The 17,152-nt window shown below is 49.5% G+C and overlaps 1 protein-coding gene across 3 annotated transcripts in view; it reads left to right on the top strand.

The window, feature by feature from the left end:
* The window catches only part of TEKT3 (tektin 3), a 166,532-nt gene that overhangs the window by 146,310 nt on the left and 3,070 nt on the right, over positions 1-17,152 (top strand). For all 3 annotated transcript variants that reach the window (XM_075903508.2, XM_025182421.3, XM_006118699.5), the window contains exons 2-6: positions 2,271-2,878; positions 4,115-4,198; positions 7,765-7,835; positions 8,931-9,074; positions 13,889-14,111. In XM_075903508.2, the coding sequence (XP_075759623.1) occupies positions 2,300-2,878; positions 4,115-4,198; positions 7,765-7,835; positions 8,931-9,074; positions 13,889-14,111 (1,101 nt within the window). In that variant the 5' untranslated portion in view covers positions 2,271-2,299. The remainder of the gene's footprint in view (positions 1-2,270; positions 2,879-4,114; positions 4,199-7,764; positions 7,836-8,930; positions 9,075-13,888; positions 14,112-17,152) is intronic.

Raw genomic sequence — 17,152 nt, 5'->3', positions numbered from 1 at the left:
TAAAATACAGCTATGGGACATCTCTTGACTCAGAAAAACACCTCATCAGGCGCATATGTTTACTCCTGTTCAGGAAAGCGCATAAGTACATGCATGACGTGAAACAAGTGCTTAAGTCACATACTTCGGGTTAAGCACCATTCCTGAATGGGGATCCTCTCCTGAATCAAGGTCTTTACTATTTCGTTTGGGTCTGCTCCTAAAAATGAGATTGAGTTAAGTACATCGCTCAGGGCTGTGAAAAATGGTTCATGGCTGTGGCCAATCTAGTGAAGACATACGCTGAGATTCTAAATCCTTTGAGACAAGGACTGTCTGTTTGTTCTGTGTTCGCACTGTGCTTCCCACCAGGGTCCATGATGGGAGTTCCTAGGGGCCACCCCAGTACAAATACATCAGACAATAAACATACCAAGGTTGTTTATACAGGTTGAACCTCTCTAGTCCAGAACGCTCTGGTCTGTAAACATCTGTGGTCCACAATGATTTTAGTTCGCCGGACATCCATTTTCATGGGCATGGCCAAGTTTCCCGTGGTCCCAAAAAGTTTGTTTACAGCCACCAATCCTGGCTCTCAGTGTTCTGTGCTTTCATTTGGAACTGGTCAGGTCACAAGGGTGCTGGACTAGAGAGGTTCAACTTGTACAATATGAATATTGGAACATGTTCAATACTTGATGCGTTTTTATTTAATTATAAGGAACACATTTTGGACAACACATTTTCTTTTTCAAACTCATCCAAATACTGTAGCTTTTGTGACAGCTTTGTCCATCAACTTGCTGCAGACCATTGATCCAACCACAGGAGCTGTTATTTTCAGTCTAGTGCAGCCAAAAATCCCTTTTATTTCAACCAGCACTCTGACTCTTGGAACCATAAGAGAACTCCCCAGTAGCCCAATATCTCTCTCAGTGTGTTTGTGAATGAATGATGGCTGTTGTCTACACATCAATATTTACCTTTGTGTGCTGTGAATATTCTATTACTGACACACAATTAACTCATGACCTCAAAGCAAAAAGTACAATAGCCTGCACAGCAGAGGATGCAGTTACTTGAAAAATAACACCATCACTACCCTCGAAAACCTTCCGGTGGGTTCGTTTGCTCCAGCACGACAGCGGGGGAAAGTTTTCTCAAATTACTTTTGAAGTGTAACAATGGTTAAAAATGAAAGTACTGATCTTCCAGTAATTGTCCTTTCTGCTCATTTCATATATCTTTATTCTACGCTGGTGACAGGAACATCAAATGTTCTCTCCTTGCAAGTCATAGAATCAGAGGATTGGAAAGGACCTTGAGAGGTCTTCTCTAGTCCCCTACAGTCACAGCAGGACTAAGCACCATCTAGACCATCCTTGACAGGTGTTTGTCTAAGCTGCTCTTAAGTATCTCCGGTGACGGAGATTCCACAACCTCCCTAGGCAATTTATCCCAGTGTTTAACCACCCTGACAGGTAGGAAACTTTTCCTAATGTCCAATCTAAACCTCCCTTGCTGAAATTTTAGCTGCTGAATATCCCTGTTGGTTTTAATGGAGTTACTCAGAAAAGTAAAATAAAACACATTGTTTCCTTGACTCTCCTATCTGTGTTTGTATCTATCAGTTGGCTCTTCTCTTAGAATTAAATTGTAAGTTCTTTGGGAAGGGATTGTCTTTTTGTTCTGTTTTGTACAGCTTCCAGGACAGTAGGTCCTGGTCCCATGGCAACAAGAACAACAACAATAATAATAATGAATAAACAACACATTTTCAGAATCAGGACCTAATGATGATAAATGGGGCAAAAGAAATACAGCCCTTGTTTATACTTAAACACTATGCTATTGTAGCACCTCAGTGGAGACACTATCTATGCCAGTCGAAGGAGTTCTCCCATTGTTACAGGCAATCCGTGCTCTGATAGGTGGTAGCTAGGCTGAGAGAAGAATTCTTCCATTGACCTAGCACTGTCTACACCAGGGTTAGGTTGGCTTAATGACATTATTCAGGGGTGTGGATTTTTCACACCCATGAGCGCTGTTGCTAGTCTGAGCTCACTTTTTAGTGTGGGCCAGGCCTGGGAAACTTCAGTCCTGTAACCAAATGGATGGACATTGTGATAGGGCTTTGCTACCTAGCATTCGAAGCCCATCTTCTTGAAACTCAACTATCATACATGTTGGTGTTTGTATTATGAGTTGCATGTGCTTATGGAAGAGGTGTTAAGTGGGACCCTGCTAAATGAGATCATTCTCTGTTGTCTTTTTGGGTTTCTCTTATGCAGGAAGCAAAAGTGAATAGCAGCTTTCCATCATGGAGCTTGTAGGCTCTACTTTGACGGCAACTTATGCCCACCCAAGACCAACACCTACTAACTTCCTACCAGCTATCAGCACCATGGCATCGAGCTACAAGAACCGTTTCCCTCACTACTCTTTGACCCATAGCTTGAGCCTTCCATGGCGACCCAGTACTTATTATAAAGTAGCAGCCATCACGCCAACATTGGCTCCCTTCTCCAAAAGCTCTCAGGGGCTCACCCAAAGCAAGATGCTTCCCTTTGTTTCCAACCGAACAGCCCTTTTCACCAGGTATACCCCTGACGACTGGTACAGATCCAACCTGACCAATTACAAAGAGTCCGAAACGTCCCGGCACAGCGCAGAGAGGCTAAGAGTGGACACATCCCGCATGATCCAGGACAAAGATCAGCAAACGAGGAAAACCCAAACGGAGACCACCAAAAATCTGGGCGAACGGGTCAATGACATCACGTTTTGGAAATCAGAGCTCAACCACGAGATAGACGAGATGATTGGGGAGACCAACGCTCTGACAGACATGAAGAAACGACTGGAAAGGGCCTTGGCTGAAACAGAAGGACCTCTCCAGGTAGGAATCCGTTTCACTGATGTATCAATGTGTTATAGTGATCGGCTCCCATCTGCAGCTATTCACATAGCTAATTAAGTTTCATTTGAGCTACATTATGTCTGAATGGCTTTTATTAAGAGGCCCTTAGCCAAGCTAGGGATACACACAGCCCTTGCTATCTGATACATCTCCTATCCAATGCCTGTTGAGCACTTAGGAACAGTATTTACTTAACAAAATATTTTCTCATGCACTGCATCAAAAATCCCATTTAAGGTCACACTTCACAATGTCCTATTGCAAGGCTCCAAAGTCCGGCCAAGAGTCGTTTCCTTGAGATCAGTGGGCGCTACCCCACAGATAGGTGTGCTCCTTTATGGTTTGATCACTCTGATATTTTAGCTCGGTTGTTTATTACCAGCCACACACCAGCATATGGCAAATAGGTACATTTGTATCGGCATGGCTTGTGTTCTTAACAGATGACCCTTCTCCACTTATGACATTTTCTCATGACACCCAAGGGAAGATCTGTCTCATAAAGGAAAAATTCCCATTCCAAGTGCAAGATGACTGCCATTTCTAAATAATGCAGTGTGATAAACATCTAGCTTTGAATAGCACTAATGTTAAGTCCTGGAATTTTTTCCATCACTGTCTGGTGTAACTTGATTGGTCAACTGATAGTTAATAGCAGGGGTGGGTAAGACACTCTTCATGAGCCAGATCCAGCCCCCCAAGCGTTGGATCCAGCCTGCAGCTACCCTGCCGCTCCCCACCCCGTTCTCCCCCAGCCAATCAGGGTCTGTGGGCGGAGGAATATGTGAAGTCTCCTGGCCCCACCACTTCTGCCCAAGGCTCCGCCCCTTCTGGGGCAATCTGCAGCCACTTCTGAAATTCATGAAGTGGCTCCCCTCTTCAAAAATTATTGCCCATCCCTGGTTAAGAGCTATACAGTAAAACTCCATTAGTCCGGCATCCAACCCGGCAGCACTTCACCTGCTCTGTCCCAGGCGTCCCGGATTCAGCCGCTGCTGAAACTGACCAGTAGCGGCTGAATCGGGGACGCCAGGGGCAGAGCCGGACTATCAGAAGGGGGGGCTAAGAGGAGTCTGGAGTGGCATCCTCCCCCTCCCCACCCCAGACCCCTCATAGCCCCCCCGTCCGATAGTCCGGCATATCTGATAATCCGGCACCCCCTGGGTCCTAAAGGTGCCAGATTATCGGAAGTTTACTGTATTTGTTTACCAACAGGTAGCCCAAGAGTGCTTACTCCATCGAGAGAAGAGGATGGGAATCGATCTGGTCCATGATGATGTGGAAAAACAACTGTTGACAGTAAGGTTTTGTAACAGCCTAACCAGGGAAAGGAGCAGTTAACTGCAAAGACAGCCCTGTGCTGACTAGCAGTAACTGGTGGTGTAGCTTTAACACAGGACCTTCATCATTGATCTTTATCCTCCTTCTTCTTACTATATATGTTAGAAATGTCTGTCTGTCTGTCTGTCCGTCTGTGAGTCTATTCAAGAACTCCTCCTACACAGTAAGAGCTAGGACCACCAAATTCATTAGGCAGCTCCTTCTTATCATAACTCAAAGCAAGGTCACAGTTTGGTTATGCCAGGATAATAGGATGTTCCTGGAATTCGATTGTTTCTCAAAATGGAAAGGGAGGGATCTGGTAGGAAGGACAGTTATACTATAAAATGCCCACAGGGGGAAGCGAGGGGCTAGAGATGGGGACTGGAACAGCTATAACCCCATTGGGCCAGCTGGGGGCAGGGGTGGAGAAAGGGACAGCTATCTACTATGTATTTCAGAGAGTTTGTGTCTGTGCATCTGTCTGTCCTCCACCTGGGAGACGTGCACCCTCCCCTGGCTGTGCCCACTGTGGCTGCAGCAGCCATGGACAAACACTACGGTAAGAGAGGGCTGGGGTTGCCCTCTCTCTCTGGGGCAGCCTGAATACTGAGCCCTCCTCCCCAGCCCCCCCATGGCAGGAGCTGATCCAGCACCAATAACAACCTGTTTAGCAGAGTATAAAACATCCTAATTAAGGACTTGGCCTATTATTATCTGCTGGGCTTTGAGGTGCAGTGGGTGCATGTTTTCCAGCTTTCCTCCTCTACCATGCGGGCTCAAAACTTGTTTTAAAAAATCTGAAATTTACATTGAAACCTAATCACCTATCGCTGGGAGCCGGGGCTTTCAGAGACCTCGCAAACATCACAAGTCTCTGCAAAAATACAAGAATTGTTAACACAGGTGCGCTTCTCCTTCCCCGGAGTGAAAGGCACTATCATAAGGTAGGCAGGGTCTCTATTGTTTGTACTATGATAGCACCTCAGAGCTCTAGTCCTGGACCGGGATCCCATTGTGCTCGGTACTGAACAAGCCCAGATGGTTTCATATTGGCCAAGAGAGAAACAATGAAAACAAGGAGATTTCTATCAATCAAAGATAGAAAACTCCCGCCGTGTGCTATGGATCCTGGCTGTATGGGAGTTATCTCTGCACAATAGGACAAGGCATTATGGGAGCTACTAAGGCAGATTCTCAGTCGATGTGCACAGGTGTAGCTTTGTTGATTGACATATGATGGAAGCTACCTGGATTTACACCAGCTAAGAATCTGCCTCTACTCGGGACTCCACACTGATGTCAGCATAGGACAAATGTTTGGCGATCCAGTCCTCAGGCCGTGCAAGCGAATGCCGTAACTCTTACACTACTTGCTGTGTGGTTGCAGGCTATGAATAGCTCTCTGTCATTGTGGCATGTTCAGCTGGAAACCTGGGAGCTGCTTCTTCTGTCATCACAGAATTAGCTCTCCCTGCCGTTGGGAGGAGGGGTGCATAATAAACACCACACGCTCAAGTACAGTGGTGAAAATTAGATCAGTTGCCGAAGGACAGCAAGCAGGGGTTGGAAATCCATGGGACTAATATGACATTCAAACCTCAGTGTAGAGAGGGTGATCAGATGAACAGTCAGCCTGCGAAAACTCATGTCAATTAAAAGAGGAGGCATTGGGGTGTCAATTAAAAGGGAAGGCATTGGGAGCCAAGCTGGCTGGGCCTTGCCTTCGTTAGGGCACACCCCCCTAACTGGCAACTTGTCAACAGCACCACGTTACCTAGTTTGACTCCTCCGGGCGATGTTTTCACGCAGACGTAATGAAGACAAACTCCCAGGGGCCATGTCTACACTAGGAGATTATTTTGAATGTACTAAGTTCGACTTCGGGGCACCCGATTTTACAAATGTGAAGTTCTGTGTCCTCACTCCGGGGAAGAACCGAATGTGGTCGAGGCACGCTGTGTTAGTGTGGACGCGTTACCACGGACTCAGCACCCTAAGAAGTGCTCTGGAGAGCTGCGGGAGGCCTCCCGGACGCCAATTAGTTCGAATTAGCAGCACCAGAGTGTCCACACTACCGTTATTTTGGACATGCACATTTAGGAACAGCATTATTCCTCGTGAAAAGCAGGACTACAGCGTTCGAATTCCGCCACCGCTTGTTCTGGAATAACAAGCTTGGTAGTGTGGACGTATCACTTACAAATTCAGCCTTGGCAGGTTATTTCAGATTAAGGCCCTAGGGTAGACCAGGCCAGGGAGACTGATGCTGGTCAGAGCTCCTCAGTTAGGCCGTGGGGGAGAGTAAATTGCTACACCCCTGAGAAATGCAACATATTGGCAAGGAGCCATAATTCCATCCATTCCCTGCCCCCTTCTCTGCACTTATCTACCCCCTTTTCAGTTATTTTATTCCTGACTGAGGGAAGTTTGGCTGCCCAAGTACAGGGAGGAGGGGGTACCTTGCTCCTTCCCCCACTTTGCCTGTCCACATAAAGACTAGCCACAGTCCACCAGCACAAGACACATCTGAAAAGCAGGGAGGTGCTATGTCCGTGTAGCGTGTGTGTTTCATTGGATGTGAACAAGAACGTTTCATGAAGGGCGGGATTGTGAAAGAACTTGACATGGATGGAAGCAATGCTTAGCTACACCACACCAAGAGCAGCCCAAGGATTCACCCAGCTCGCTCCAGCAAGGCAGGAATTAGTGACTGCATTGGAGGGTGGGAAGCACTGGGCTGGGTTCCCTAAGGAGGGGGTAGAATTTCCATCCCTAGAGGTGTTTAAGTCCTGGCTTGACCAAGCCCTGGCTGGGCTGATTGAGTTGGGTTGGTCCTGCCTTGGGCAGGGGGCTGGACTCGATGACTCCTGAGGTCTCTTCCAGCCCTGGGGTTCTATGAGTCCACAACTGGGCTCAAACATTCATGCTGCATATCAGAAACAGAGCCAGGAGCCATTTCTCCTAGTGAGGAGCACTCTCTGGCGTTTTCTGGTCTGGCAACATCCATAGTCCTGTATGTCGTTAGTGAGCCGGATGTCCACTTTTCATGGGTGTGGCCAAGTTTCCCGCCGTCCCATAAAGTTTGTTTACAGCCAGCTGTCCTGGCTCGCAATGTTCTGTGCTGTTATTTAGCTCGAATTTACCCAAAATGTTGTCTAAGAGCCTAGCAAGCCATGGAAGTGTTAGTAATGCTGCTAGACAATATTGACCTCCTCTGGTCTGGCAAATTCTCTGGTTCAGCACCAGTCAGGTCCTGAGGGTGCCAGATTAGAGAGGTTCAACCTGTGCCAACTTACGTCTGGGCTGGCTCAGCTGACAGTGCGTGGTAGGGAGGAAGCCAAGGTTTGCTTACTCTTTACACACTTCCGGCATGCTCGTTCGGGGTGGCAGGAATAGCAGGCATTGTGTTACTGCTGCGTGCCGGGACCCATGTGTGAGGAGACCACCTAGGAGTATGAGGGTGGGTCTTAGAATGAAAGTTACCTGAATTCATAAGCATGGACAATGATGGAATTTGGATTTTGTTTTTGTCAATTGACTAGGAAGTTGACGTCATCAGGTCATGTCAGGAGAGGATGAATCGCCACCTGGATAAGGCGATCGCCCAGCTTGCGTAAGGCGGTTTCACCTCAATTTTTCTTAGTAAACAATGTTTCTTGTTTTCTAATTTCCAACGTAAACCCTCAGCAAATCCCCTTTCCTGCAAACAATACTGGCCGGGGGAGAAATGTCTCTCACTCCTCAAAGTTGCCCAGCTCTTGCTTAAGTTTGATCCAATGGTTGAAGACGTTGGACCCAAGCAGAAGGTGCAGCTGTGTTTAGCAGTTGGAGTAGCTGCCCTGACGTAGATGCTCCCCCAGAGGTAAGACATGTTTGCTGGGAGTGCCGGGCAAGGAGCTCATTGGCCCAGCATGCGGAGCGCTCTTGAAAATCTGGCCGTTTGTTTTGGTGCCTAACAGGAAGCTGCGCTCTGTGACCATGTAGCCTTAAATGCCCTTCTGAAGGGTTACGTGAAACAGGTTGGGAATACTTTAGAGCTACCACGGGGGTTTGATCCTTCCTTCTGCTGCAGGAAGTAGCATCATCTACAGAGACAACCAGAAACTCTTGATGGTGGGGGACACCGTTTGAAAGTTGGGGGGCAGGTGACCACCCCATGCGTCATCTCTGGGCTCGTTCCCACCCCCCATGCGGCACACGCCGCCTTTCCCCCACTCCCCTCATAGCTCCTTCTCCCACTGCAGAGCTGACTCCAGGCCCCCAATGCCTGCTGATCAGTGGTCACTGTGGCTGTGGGCAGGGCTGGCCTTACCATAAGGTGAACTGAGGTGGCCACCTCAGGTGCCAGACTGTGGGGGGCGCCACTAGGACCCAGAGTGTAGAAAATTGTGTCTGCTCCTGGTGCATATGCAGGTAGCGGAGCAGTCCCAGGAGAGGAGTAGAACAGGAAGGAGGCAGAATTGAGACCTTTCAAAGTTTTGGCCCAAGCAAAGGGGCTTGGGGGCGTCATCTGAGCTCCCTGCCTCAGGTGCCAAAATGTTGTGGGCCAGCCCTGGCTGTGGGCAAGCAAGAGAGGGGACTCAGGCAGGGGGAGGACCCGGGGGCTGCAGGTGGGGACACATTAGCCACATCTGTCCCTAGGCTGAGGATGTGGCCTGTTATGCTCAGTGCCGTTCACGCTGCAAGAACTGCTCTTCGCGTGTTACAGATCCGACAGGGCAGCCCAGCACGAGCTGGAGAAAGACCTCAGTGACAAACAATCAGCTCATCGGATTGACGACAAGTGTCACCATCTAAGGAACACGTCTGATGGCATCAGCTACTACAGAGGAGTGGAGCGTGTGGATGCGACGTAAGTACGTCTGGAGCATCATGGGCAAGCTTGTGGGGACACAGGCCCGCAGGTAAAAAGCTCTCCTTCCATGTGGCCGAAATTGTTGAATGGTTCCCTTTAGCTTTCCCTTTATCGTGGGCCTCCCCCACCGCTGACTACAGCCGGGGCCATTTTAGCACCCGTGTTTTAACAATCAAAGGCAATTTTAGTGGCACCTGTGTAGTCTCTTAGAATCATAGAACCATAGAGCTGGAAGAGACCTCAGAAGGTCATCAAGTCCAGACCCCTGCTCAAGGCAGGACCAATCCCAACTAAATCAACCCAGCCAGGGCTTTGTCAAGCTAGGACATAAAAAAATCTAGGGATGGAGATTCCACTACCTCCCTAGGGAACCCAGCCCAGTGCTTCACCACCCTGCTAGGGAAATAGTTTTTCCTAATCTCCAACCTAGACCTCCCCCACTGCAACTTGAGCCCATTGCTCCTCGTTCTGCCATCCGTCACTACTGTGAACAGCCTCTCTCCAGCCTCTTTGGAACCTCCCTTCAGGAAGTTGAAGGCTGCTATCAAATCCCCCCTCACGCTTCTCTTCTGCAGACTAAATAGACCCAACACCCTCAGTCTCTCCTCATAGGTCATGCGCTCTATCCCCCTAATCATTTTGGTTGCCCTCCGCTGGACCCTTTCCAATGCGTCCACATCCTTTCTATAGTGGGGCCCCAGAATTGGACACAATACTCCAGATGTGGCCTCACCAGAGCCAAATAAAGGGGAATAATCACTTCTCTAGATCTGCTGGCAATTGTCCTCCTAATGCACCCTAATATGCGATTAGCCTTCTGGGCTATAAGGGCGCACTGTTAACTCATATCCAGCTTCTCATCCACTGTAATCCCCGGGTCCTTTTCTGCTGAACTGCTACTTAGCCAGTTGGTCCCCAGCCTGTAACTATGCTTGGGATTCTTCCGTCCCAAGTGTGGGACTCTACACTTGTCCTTGTTGAACCTCATCAGATTTCTTTTGGCCCAGTCCTCTAATCTGTCCAGGTCACTCTGGACCCTGTCCCTGCCCTCCAGCGTATCTACCTCTCCCCCTAGCTTAGTGTCATCTGCAAACTTGCTTAGGGTGCCATCCATCCCCTCATGCAGGTTGTTGAACAAATAAAGATGTTGAACAAAACCAGTCCAAGAACTGATCCTTGGGGCACTCCGCTAGAAACCGACCGCCAACCTGACATCGATCCGTTGATCACTACCCATTGGGCTCGACAATCTAGCCAGTCTTAACTGTATAATGACTCTGTGGAGTGCGCTGTAACCAAAGGATTACAGTGTGGGTAGGATACAAATTTCCTGTAGGACAAAGGAGGGAGATTGGGGGGTTGAGCATGGGTGAGGCAGGGTGGAGGCAGGAGAAGGAAGAAGAAAGGAAAAATAAAGTTCATGTAGAGCAGTGGTTCCCAATCTTTTCAGCATCACACCCCCTTTTTGATTTTTGAGAAACCCTCATCCCGCCCCCCCCCAAAATAGCATCAAAACATGGGGTGGGATTGACCCAGGATGTGTGGCTGGGTCACCTTGCGCCCCCCTGGAATTTCTTCACACCCCCCAGTTTGGGAACCCATGATGTAGAGCTTGATTTGAGACACCTTGGCTGAAATTTCCAGAGCAGCCCAAGTGTTTAGAAACTCAGTTCTGAGTAAAATTAATGAGATTCCGTTTCCAAACCCCTTTGATGGCCTTAATTTCCAGCGAGGGTCATTGGTTTTAACACGTATGGAATGCTAGAGCTCTAGAACTGGAAGGGACCTCGAGAGGTCATTGATTCCAGTCCCCTGCCCTCACAGCAGGACCCAGTGCTGTCTAGATCATCCCTGACAGGTGTCTGTCTAACGTGCTCTTAAATATCTCTAGAGATGGAGATTCCACAACTTCCCCAGGCAATTTATTCCGGTGTTTAACCACCCTGACAGGTAGGAAGTTTTTCCTAATGTCCAGCCTAAACCTCCCTTGCTGTAGTTTAAGCCCATTGCTTCTTGTCCTATCCTGAGATGGCAAGGAGAACAATTTTTCTCCCTCCTCCTTGTGACACCCTTTTAGATACCCAAAAACCGCTCTCATGTCCCCTCTCAGTCTTCTCCTGTCCAAACTAACAAGCCCAATTCCTTCAGTCTTCCTTCAGAGATCATGTTCTTTAGACCTTTCATCCTTCTTGTTGCTCTTTTCTGGACCATGTTGCTATGCGTGGTTAGTTATGGATCCACGACTCAGTTGTAAAATGTCACAAGTGTTTTTTCAAATATTTTTACAAATCTTGTTCATCTCTCTGTCAGCACTGACCTACAGCCGCTGACTCCCAATTTCACCCTTCACTCAGACGCCGATGGTTGGCTTTGATTGCTGCCTAAAGAACACCTAGTAATGTAAACAAAATGGGAGCGAGGTGAAAGAGCATTCATCTGGAAATACAGTTCTGCTCTTCATTAGCCAGCCCCGGCCCTGCATGAATGAATGAGCCATAAATCAGGAGGCGGGTGGCTGTACCGTAGCTGGCTGAGGGCAAAAGGTGTTAATGATCACAGTCCACGTACAGGGTACATTTATTAATGGTTAAATGCCCATTAATTCTCTCCCTAGTGGAACCAGAGGGGTTTGGATGAGCCACAGAGCAGCCGCCACAATGAATGAAGCCCATTCCCAGAAGGTGGGGGAGACGTGCCGCAGGCTGGCATGTGTGAAAGGGGCCTTACCTGGAATTCAGGGTTGCACCGGCCGGGTGCTGGCCCGGTGCCCGGGATGGATTTCGCTCTGAACAAACAGCGGTTTCTAGGAAGGAAGGGCGCTGAATAGGAGACAGGTTGTACCTTGCGGGTCCAGCACCAGTGAGACCTGACCAGTCCCGAACTCTGGGATTTGCCATACCTGGGGAGGTCAATGCCAGCCCCTTTGGTGCCGCTGGCTGTGGGACTCTGTGCTGGCAGCTGCAGAGGGGCCGGCATTGGCTGAGCTGGGGTTGGGGGGGAGCTCGGGGGAAGATGCAGGGCGGCTGTGGAGCACAGTGACTGGCGGCTGCAGAGCACAGTCGTGCAGAAGTTCACCGTGCCCCACGGCTGCCAGCAGAGCCGCCTCGAGCCATTCCTGCGCCCCGGGCAGCGGGTGCGCGACACATGCACGACTCTGCCCCGGACACACGGCGCATGCGCGGCCCGGCCCCCCGGCACGCTGTGCACCTTACAGCTGCAATCGGGTGCGTGGCCCCAGCCCCGGGCGCACAGTGCCTGGTGGCAGCTCTAAGGGGCGCCATGCGGCCGGGCTCACAGCGCCCCTTACAGCTACCATCAGGTGCCCCCCATAGGTAGGTGCCCCGGTCAGCTGCCCGGCTAGCCCCCCTTTACTCCGGCCCTGGCGGCCAGGCTGCGCTCCAAGCCCTTGCAGCCAGCCGCAAGGGCCGTGTCCAGACTCAGGGGTTTTTTCGGGAAAAGTATCCTTTTCCCGAAAAATCTTCCCCTGCGTCCAGACTCAAGCCGCGTTCTTTTGAAATTATTTCGAAAGAACGCGGCTTTTCTTTCGATGGCGGTAAACCTCATTTCACGAGGAAGAACGCCTTCTTTCGAAAGCTCCTCTTTCGAAAGAAGGCGTTCTTCAATGTAAAGAGGCCGTCTTCGAAAGAGAGCATCCAGACTCGCTGGGTGCTCTCTTTCGAAAAAGCGGATTTCTCTTTCGAAAGATCCGCCTGCAGTCTAGACGCGATCTTTCGAAAGAGGCTCTTTCGAAAGATGCTTTTGAAAGAGCCTCTTTCGAAAGAAGCCTGCAGTCTAGACATAGCCAAGGTGTCCTCCTGCCCTGCCCCCAAATTATTCCCCCAAGCACCGCCTCCATCCCTGTGCCTGCAACTCGCTCCCTGAGCTTGAGCACCACAAATGAGCTACTTTTGTGGCAATCCAGATGCTTTGAAAGGGAGGGGAAGGAGTTGCTGAGCATGGACCCTGCTTTTCCCAGCAAGTGCTCCAGCCCGGGAACACCCATTGGCAGCATTCCCTGTAAGCTGGGCGCTTGTGCGGCTGCTCAGGAGGGATCTAAATGCCACCCAGCTGATTAACAGCTCCCCAGCTAGTCTCAGCTTGACAAAGCCCTGGCCGGGTTGATTTAGTTGGGATTGGTCCTGCCTAGAGCAGGGGGCTGGACTTGACTTTCTGAGGTCTCTTTCGGTTCTATGGTTCTATGATTCTATGATTTGTTGTTTCTATTGGTGGTGCACATTCACATATGCCTCGGTGCACATAACAATTTATTCCACACATGGATGGGAAAAATCTGCACATTTTTGGGAAAGAGTCAAGGGAACATTGCCCACAGGGATGCTGGAGCACAGATGCTGCTGGACGATGGAAGTCCGGACTATATAGGTCCAATCTGTACTGCATGTACTATCTCTTCAGTGGGAAGTTGCTAGAACTCTTGTGGACGCAATGAATTGACTGTAACTTGTGTCCCCTAGAGCTTGAGCAGACTCTAAACGGTTACAAATACGTGGTTACATTAAACCCCCTGACATGATCCAAAAGTCCCCATGTGAGACAATGTCTATGTAGCCTGCATCAAATGTCAGAGCTGTCTTCGTGCATGTGACGGGCGTTATATTTGTCAGAATGATAAAGATCACCATTATTGAATAAGCTGTATCTGGATAGTCTATGTATTATGGGACAGAGTCAGGATCACAGATGCCAGCAAGGATCAGATTAATCCAACTTCCCCCCCTGCTAGGTTGGGCAGTTGACCATCAGCCTCAGCTGCATTATGCTATTGCTCACCTGTGGTCTTGTTTTCCCAGGATCTCTGTGCCGGAGTCCTGGGCCAAGTTTACGGATGATAACATTCTACGCTCCCAGAGCGAACGAGCCGCCTCCTCCAAACTGAGGGACGATATTGAAAACCTGCTGGTTGTGACTGCAAATGAGATGTGGAACCAGTTCAACAGAGTGAACGTTGCATTCACGAATCGCATCTCTGAGACAGCCGATGCTAAAAATAAGATCCAGACGCATCTGGCTAAGGTAAGCATAGAAACCAAAGGGTGGAGGGAACTTTAAGAGCTCATCTGGTCCAGCCCCTTTACGCTGAGGGAGTAAGTAAACCTCCACCATCCCTGACAGGTGTTAGGTCAAATTCTTTACAAATCGGATGAGAAGGATTCTACAACCTCCCTAGTAACTTCTTCCCCGGCTGAACTGCCTATAGAGTTAATGCCCTTTTCCTAACGTCTTATTTAAATCGGAACTTTCTACGTTGCTGCTTATAAAAGAAAGCCACAAATTAGATTCTTTAACTTCAAAAGGGAGCGGGCTGAAAAACGTGGGAAACTTTTCACAAAAATGTAGAAAAAATTGTTTGTTTCCATTTTTGTTGAAATGCAAAATTTTGCCAAGATATTTTATTGAAAACTTGAAATTTAGAAATTTTTTGACCAGAATTACTTAGCAACATACTAGTTTGTCTGAAGCAGATTTTTGTGTGTGTGTTGTTCACATACGTGTTCATAGAATCATAGAATCATAGAACTGGAAGAGACCTCAGAAGGTCAAGTCCAGCCCCCTGCTCTAGGCAGGACCAATTCCAACTAAATCAACCCAGCCAGGGCTTTGTCAAGCCGAGACTTAGTGATTATCTTTTCTTGAGAAGATGAAAAAGTCACTGTGCTTTGTAGTGAACTAGAAGGAGACCTGTTTGTCTCTCCCCGATTAGCCAGCAGCGCAATGCTTATGGGACAGTTATTTCCTGAGACACACTCACGCAGGGCCTGATCCGACAGCTACTGACCCCACTGGAAATCTTCCACTGATCTGAATGGACGTCGGATCAGACTCTGAACTCTGATGGCCGATGAGACAGTGTTTGCTATTCTACTCTGATGGCAAAAACTAATTGCAAATGTTAACTGCATCGGGGGCTCCTTATACAATTTCTGTAGACAAGCTGACAGCACCGAGAGATCGTATTACTGCTTCGTTTTCAGATCTAAGAGGCAGCAGCGTCATGCTTAACGGGCTGCATTCATGGTTGTGCTGCCATTGACGGTAGTAGTTACAGCAGAGCTGAATTTCTAAATAGTGGCCAAACACCTGCGGCTCCGTTCAGCTCTGAGTCTGGGCCAGTGGTCCCCAAACCATGGGACACACCCCTAGGGGACGTGGAGGAATGTTCAGGGGGGAAGGGCGCAGCAGGATCCCTCTCAGTCCCAATAGGGTGGGGAGAGAGCACTACCCCACCCCCACTCTGCCCCCAGCTCTGCCCCAGCCACATGCGGTTCCAGCCCCCCTCCTGGCCAGAGCCTCTCTCCTGGCCCCCAAATTCAGCTCCCAGCTTGCAGGCCCCAACCCCTGCTCCCAGCTCTGGCCCTTCTCCCAGCCCCCAACTGCCCCTCTGAGCTGGAGGGGGAGGGGCACGGTCCAGGTGAAGGGGGCAAGACTGAAAAAGTTTGGGGACCACGGATCCATGCTGACTTCTGCCATCAGAGACCTGGGTGCACAAAGCTCCTCGATTAGGAGATTAAGGCAGCTTTGTGCCACCCCCGTCTCTCTCCTTCCAGGAAGGCCGCAGGGGATGAGCACAGCCCAAAAAGCGATGCTGCCAGCAGGGGCATGTCCATGACTGAGGCTCTGGCACTGATTCAGCACTCTGCCTTTGCACCCTCTCCTGGCAGAGCTCCTAGGGCATTTCCTGGAGCACCCACAGCTCTCCCCTTCCCTCCCTCCCCTTCCTTCCCGCATCTCCTGGTCTGATTCAGGATGGGCGCTCCCTGGGAAGCAGGGAGATTAGCAGCAGTCGTAAGGATCCTTGTCCCTGGAATGACCCTTGAAATCAGGGCAGTGGAAAGTCCAGCCGGATCTAGTAGAATCATGGGCATCATTGGAGGGGGGGGGGGGGATGTGCATTGTCCCCGCCGCCCAAAGGGCAAGCCTCCGGCAGGCATGGGATTTGCCTTGCTGCCCTTCCTCCCCCATGTGCTGCCTCGTTAGCTTGATTGTAGCTCCCCTCCCCAGAAAATAAATACAAATCCAGAAGTCTCTGCCTAGGAGCAGGAGCGGTTTCCAGTCTTTCTTGCTTCCTGCTGGCAGACAAGATACAAACTGACTTGGGTTCTAGCCCAGCAGCCCTAATGCTGTATTGCCAATACTGATGCCACTTCCCCCTCTTTCTCCTGGCTTGTGAATATGGGTCAAACTATAAACCCCTGAGCCAGCGGTGGTACAAACATAACGCCGACAGGTGGAATGAATCTGGGGAACCTCTGGAGCAAAGTGCGTGAGCCTCTGAGAGCTGAAAACCAGCTGGCTTTTAGCTAAGTCTGTAGAATGAGCTCATTATTCTCTCCGTAAGGCTATGTCTACCCTGCATGCTTATTTCGAAACAACAGAGTGCGAGTGTACACAGCTCGCCCGTTATTTCGAAATGATTTCAAAAGAATGGGTCCTTACTCTGACTTCTGCAACCCTCGTTTCACGAGGAGTAAGGGAAGTTGAAGGATGAGTGTTCTCCCTTCAACTTACTCATAGACTCATAGACTTTAAGGTCAGAAGGGACCATTATGATCATCTAGTCTGACCCCCTGCACAGTGCAGGCCACAAAATCTCACCCACCCCTCCTAGAATAATCCTCTCACCTATATCTCAGATATTGAAGCCTTCAAATACTTTGAAGACCCCAAGATGCAGAGAATCCTCCAGCTGTGATCTGTACCCCACGCTACAGAGGAAGGCGAAAAACCTCCAGGGCCTCTGCCAATCTACCCTGGAGGAAAATTCCTTCCCGACCCCAAATATGGCGATCAGCTAAACCCTGAGCATGTGGGCAAGACTCATCAGCCAGACACCCAGAAAGTTCTCTATAGTAGCTCCTATCATCCCTCCATTGACCTATTTCCCACTGTAAACAGCGCCTAGAGCCGAGATAAGCTACTGCGACTTCAGCTATGCAATTAACGTAGCTGACGTTGCGTAGCTTAACTCGACTTTGTCCTGCAGTGTAGACGGACCCTAAGTGGCCTCAGTGAGACGAAGTCTCAGAGGGGGAGCCGTGTTAGTCTGTAACAGAAAA

Source organism: Pelodiscus sinensis, chromosome 20, assembly GCF_052426305.1.
Source record: "Pelodiscus sinensis isolate ZL-2025 chromosome 20, ASM5242630v1, whole genome shotgun sequence".
Classification (NCBI taxonomy): domain Eukaryota; kingdom Metazoa; phylum Chordata; order Testudines; family Trionychidae; genus Pelodiscus; species Pelodiscus sinensis.
This window is presented reverse-complemented; position numbering and strand designations above follow the sequence as displayed.